Source organism: Psammomys obesus, unplaced genomic scaffold, assembly GCF_907164565.1.
Source record: "Psammomys obesus unplaced genomic scaffold, mPsaObe1.curated_primary_1811, whole genome shotgun sequence".
Classification (NCBI taxonomy): domain Eukaryota; kingdom Metazoa; phylum Chordata; class Mammalia; order Rodentia; family Muridae; genus Psammomys; species Psammomys obesus.
The window spans coordinates 8,511,242-8,512,628 of record NW_026595981.1 but is presented as its reverse complement, the minus strand read 5'-3'; the positions used below and the strand labels follow the sequence as shown (position 1 = coordinate 8,512,628).

At 56.5% G+C, this 1,387-nt stretch overlaps 1 protein-coding gene across 1 annotated transcript; it reads left to right on the top strand.

Annotated features, from left to right (window-relative positions):
• Positions 1–568: 568 nt before the first annotated feature.
• LOC129686555 (protein BUD31 homolog) lies at positions 569–1,146 on the top strand. The gene has a single exon (XM_055620601.1). The coding sequence runs from the start codon at positions 610–612 to the stop codon at positions 1,042–1,044; it is 435 nt and encodes a 144-aa protein (XP_055476576.1). The 5' UTR covers positions 569–609; the 3' UTR covers positions 1,045–1,146.
• Positions 1,147–1,387: the final 241 nt, after the last annotated feature.

Genomic DNA, 1,387 nt, shown 5'->3' with positions numbered 1-1,387 from the left:
AATATCTGCCCAAACCCACCCAAACCAAAAGCCAAGAGTCCTGCAAGGTTAAAGAACTCCTTTCAGGAGGGGGACCGAGCTGTCCAACGAGATGCCTGAGATTTTAGCCGGGTCTCCCCGCCCTCCGACAGATGGCACCCCATCGGCGGGGGGCAGAACAGGTAGTGCGGGACGGCTACACACCCCCCACAGAAAGGGAGGGGTCCGCCCCCACTTTCCTGGTGAATTTTTACAAAGGCAATGCCGAGGACACCTAAGAAGCCCCGCCCACGCGAATGCGCTCTCCCCTGGGGGGCGGGACCAAGCGAGGACCCCTTCTCACTCCACCTATTTTTGAGGAGCTGCCTCAGGGGAACCGAAGCAGTCCATTAAGGAGGCAGCTGTGCTGGGTGCCTGGGAGACCCTGGGCTTCTGAGGACTCGGGGGAGAGGGGAGTCGTGCCCAGAGAGGAAGAGGGATCTTCCCCAGAGTCAACCACAGTTGCTCGATCTGGGCTAAAACGAGGTCTGGACAACGCTGGTAACTGCAGAGTCCCAGGGATTTGTCTTGTCGTCGTCCTCTCGAGGAGAGAGCTCTGAAGGTCTTCCCCGAGCCACCTGGCTGGGAAACATGCCCGTAGTGAGAAGAAGCCGGAAAGCGCCGCTGGATGGCTGGGAGCTGATCGAGCCAACCCTAGACGAATTAGCTCAGAAGATGAGAGAAGCTGAGGCCGAGCCCCACGAGGGAAAGAGGAAAGTGGAGTCCCTGTGGCCCATCTTCAGGATCCATCACCAGAAAACGCGGTACATCTTCGATCTCTTCCACAAAAGGGAAGCCATCAGCAGAGAGCTGTACGAGTACTGCATCAAGGAAGGCTACGCCAACAAGTTCCTCATCGCCAAGTGGAAGAAGCAGGGCTACGAGAACCTGTGCTGCCTGTGCTGCATGCAGACCCGGGACACGAACTTCGGCACCAACTGCATCTGCCGGGTGCCCAAGAGCAAGCTGGAAGTGGATGGCATCATCGAGTGCACGCACTGTGGCTGCCGAGGCTGCTCAGGGTGAGCTGCCCTGTCCTGTGCCTGTCACCCCCCCCCCAACCTGGAGTGCTTTCTCCTCCTTCCAAGCGCTGGAAATCGAAGTGTCGGCTGTGCGCGTCCTCTGAGCAGTGCAGAAATAAAGCCTTTTCACACACCCCCCGCAAAATGATGATTTCTCTCCCCCACCCTCCAGTTTCCATCCCAACATTGTATTGTGATGCTTATTCTAAGCATCGCCTGTCTCAAGTTTGTGTAAACATGCCACCATTTGTTCTCTAAATTGTCAATTAAAACAACCAGCCACGTTGCTGAGCAATGGAGAGAATGGGGTGGATAGCCTGGTCCAGAATGGGAGGAAGAGGAAAGAA

Coding starts and splice junctions, on each gene's coding strand:
- LOC129686555 (XM_055620601.1), top strand. CDS start 610: ATGCCCGTAGTGAGAAGAAGCCGGAAAGCGCCGCTGGATGGCTGGGAG.